The sequence below is a fragment of the Myotis davidii genome, unplaced genomic scaffold, assembly GCF_000327345.1.
Source record: "Myotis davidii unplaced genomic scaffold, ASM32734v1 scaffold478, whole genome shotgun sequence".
Classification (NCBI taxonomy): domain Eukaryota; kingdom Metazoa; phylum Chordata; class Mammalia; order Chiroptera; family Vespertilionidae; genus Myotis; species Myotis davidii.
Genome location: NW_006289570.1, coordinates 3,911,825 through 3,915,282, shown reverse-complemented (window position 1 = coordinate 3,915,282; position 3,458 = coordinate 3,911,825). Strand labels below are relative to the sequence as shown.

The following is a 3,458-nucleotide window of genomic DNA, read 5'->3' as shown; positions in this document are numbered from 1 at the left end:
GTCCCAGTGAGAAATGGGCATCGAGTGGAAACCGGGGGAGGACGCGGTGGGGTTCCTCTGAGTCAGCCCGGGTCCTCGTGTGCTGATGACCGTGCTGCCGATGCCCGGCCCAGCTGCCTGCCTAGAAGCGAGCTCCGGACTCCTGCCCCCCCCGCACCCCCTCCTACCAGCTGGGACTGAGGCCGCAGCTCCTGCCATAATGCAGCAAGGACAGGCTGCCAGGAAGCCCTGGGAGGTACAGGAGGGGATGGAGCTGGGGTGGCCTCCCTCGCCGCCTGGGTAGTCGGAGAGGGAGGTGGAGAATGTGCCGGTGGCTCAGCTGTCGCCTCCTCAGACTCGCAAGAAATTGGATTGGATGCGTCGCAGCAATCTTCTCACCAACACCTTTCCCCCCAGAGTCCCGCTGCCAGCTCATCGTTACCCCTGGGTGGCTCCCTACTCGACCCGCCCAGGCGAAGCCTCCTGGGACGGGCAGCCCTGGAACAGAGGTCAGGCACTCAGCTCTCGGGCAGGCGGGCGAGGACCAAAGGCAGAGGATGGAGGGCTGGGAGTGGGGGTCGGAGCAGCTGCTCAGGGATCCCTGGGACCAGGCTGCAAGCACCACAGTGAGGCGCTGAGGGCGGTCGGCACCCACTGGTCTTGCCATCTCCGTGGGCCTGAGCAGCAAGCAGACGGAGGAAGCCCGAGACGAACTTGTGTCAGCTTAGAATTTTTATTAAAACAATCATTTAAATTACAACCATCTTCCAAAACAGGAAATAGTCTTCTGGGATCTGGCCCTGACAGGAGGCGAAACTCAGGCCCCACAGGCAGACGTGGGGCTTGACGTCTTTGGAAAGGGACGGGGCTCCCCCGAAAGCCCTGGCCCCAGGCCGGCCTCCCCCCAGGGCCGCCCCGTCCCTGCCAGGGCCATAAGGCTCCAGTCCGTCAGCCTCTGGACTTGTCGTTTTGATTTGGGAGAGAGAGAGACAGAGAGAGAGAGAGAGAGAGAAACCTGCACCCAAGATTGCAAAACACAGCCACTTAAGGCGTGTTATGTAACGCCACGGGTGCTGTCTAGCGGGGCCTGGAGGGGACAAGAATAACGGAGTCCACGCCACAGGTCGGAGCGTGGCTGTGGCGGAGGTGAGGCCTCCGGACAGACCGGGTAGGCTGCACGGCACAGCTGGGCAACGACTGCCCACGCACCCTCAGCGGTGCTTGCGACGCCGTCATCAGCCCGGGGCCCGCTCTCCAGGGGAGTCGGGCTTCCTTCCCGGGTGAGCGCCCAGCCCTCACCACAGTCACTGAGAAAGGACACAGGCGCACGTCTCTGAACACCGCGCCCTGCTCCTTCGACGGGGGCTCCAGACCTTTCCGAGGGCGCCATCCCCTCCGCCCGGCCGTCCGCGGAGGTGCGCCCCCGCTCACCCTGAGGACAGCCCAGGTGCTCCTGGCTGAGCCTGCTCCCAGGTAGCCACACAGCTTGGCATTGCCCCGACTTCAGACAGACCCTCGGCAGTTAAATAAGGAGAATAATAAAAGCCGGACGATGTCTTTATGAGCCACCGCCCTGCCCTGTGCCCCCCGGCCACCATGAAGGGTTGAGCTTACAGGCGAGGAGGGAAGGGAACTGCTGGAAACGCAGGGAGGGGGGCTGAGCCTGAGGAGGCAGAACCGCACGGAAGAGCCAGACCTTCCATTACAGACGGGAGGACGTGGCCAGCCCAGGATGCTGTGGGGTCAGCCTGGCTGTAGGGAACAGGCTCCGTGAGCTGCTCGGTTGGTTTCTCAGATGGCGCAGGCGTGTCGGAGACCACCGTGCTCTCCGATGTCGAGGCCTCTCGCACCCTCTAACAGATGCCTGTGCACTGGTTCAGGCTGGCCACCTGCTCCCCAAAAGCCCCCCTGGGAGGGTCCGGCCGGCCCCATGGGTCGCAGCAGCACCGAGTGATGGAGAAAAGAAAGGGCACGAACGTGGCCCCAAACCAGGGAGCCAGGGTGAGCCCTGGGGTGGTCTATGCCCCGCTGCCAGCAGGGGTGGGGGGTCGGGCACCGGCTCTCTCTGGCGGGGGCACAAAGGGACCCCGTATGGCCCATAAGGGAATAGGAAATAAAGGGCCCAGGTACAACGATGGGTGGGGAGGCGCTTGCTGGCAGGCTGGGGCCAGTGGAGCTCTGAGTCTGGGCCATTGAGCAGTGTCTGTGGGGCCTCAGAGCCTTCTGGGGGTCCCCCAGTCATGGCGGGGCTACCGGGTGCTGACCAGACCGTGGCCAGGGAGCCCCCTGGCCCAGCCAGCAGGAGGGGCTGAGGCCGAAGGGGGAGAAGAGGACCCGTGGATCCCGCCTGCCCCTCGGACCCTGGTCTGGGGAGGCAGGAGGAGGCAGAGAGTGTAGTGTGTGGAGCAGGTTCCCACACTGTATTCCAGCCTCCCTGCCCCACCGCTGGTAGCTGCCCGACGTCATAGCGTCGGCCAAGTCTTCCCCAGTCACGGCGGCCGTGCCCACTCCTCGCCCCCTGGGCTGTGGGCAAGCTCACGGCAGGCCACCTGGGCTCGGGTGGGCCACGCTTCTTCCCTTGCCAGCTCCTCCCCAAGGGAGGAAAGGAGTGTTCTGGAAACCAGGGGGTTGGAGGAGAATGGGGGGGCACCAGCCTCCTAGCCTCCAGGGGCCTGTGCACTTCCCGCCCTTCACCCACTTCCCAGCCAGGCCCGGGGGTCAGCACTGGACAGTGAGCCACCCCCCAGGGCGCCTCTGATGCAGGCAGTTTGGGGTCACACACACGTAGACGAGGAAAGACAGATACTTCCGAAGACATTTAAAGACTTGGGTCAGGAGGACCGAGCCCTGTGGGAGAAACCTCTGCAGGCTCACAGTTCGAGGCCATTGCACATGAGAGGGTGGGCGCTCCCCTTGGCCGGGGAGAGTTCTGCGCTCCCCCGGGGGTCCGGGCCGCCATCTGCACCGGCCAGGTGGGTTACTGGAAATATCAGGAACACTTTGTAAAGTATATGATTGTCTAACCACTATGCTGAAACTAATATAAAACTTGAAACTAATACAAAATAATATTGAATGTAAATAAATGAAAATAGGAGTGAAATTTTTCTAAATTTCAACGTTTAAATAAAGGCTGTAAAGGACGTCAGCCACGTCGCCTTTCCAGAGGGCAGGAGGCCCCCCCGGACATCTGAACAGAGTCACGCATTCCCATCTACGCGTCTCTCGGGCCCCGTGGGGTGTCGTCTGCCCTGGTGCCAGCCTGGGATGCTTACCTCCCCAGGGCCAGGGGCTCAGTCCTCACATCCTGGGGACCCGCTGGGGCGAAGGGACGGCCTCAGGCCAGAGGCCTGCTCAGAGGAGCCAGAGCTTGTCCCTCCCGCTCCGGCTCCCAGGGCCCCCAGAGCAGGCTCGCCCTGACCCAGCAGCGAGGGGTGACTGTGCACAGCCGGGAGGGGGGCTTTCTGGGGGGGCGGAGG

General features: G+C 63.3%; 1 protein-coding gene across 1 annotated transcript; it reads right to left on the bottom strand.

Moving 5' to 3' along the window:
• Positions 1–693: 693 nt before the first annotated feature.
• Positions 694–2,949, bottom strand: LOC102770953 (translation initiation factor IF-2-like). Its single transcript, XM_015562882.1, has 2 exons — positions 2,262–2,949; positions 694–2,209 (listed from the first exon to the last, which is right to left on the bottom strand). The coding sequence occupies exons 1-2, from the start codon at positions 2,795–2,797 to the stop codon at positions 1,771–1,773; spliced, it is 975 nt and encodes a 324-aa protein (XP_015418368.1). The 5' UTR covers positions 2,798–2,949; the 3' UTR covers positions 694–1,770.
• Positions 2,950–3,458: the final 509 nt, after the last annotated feature.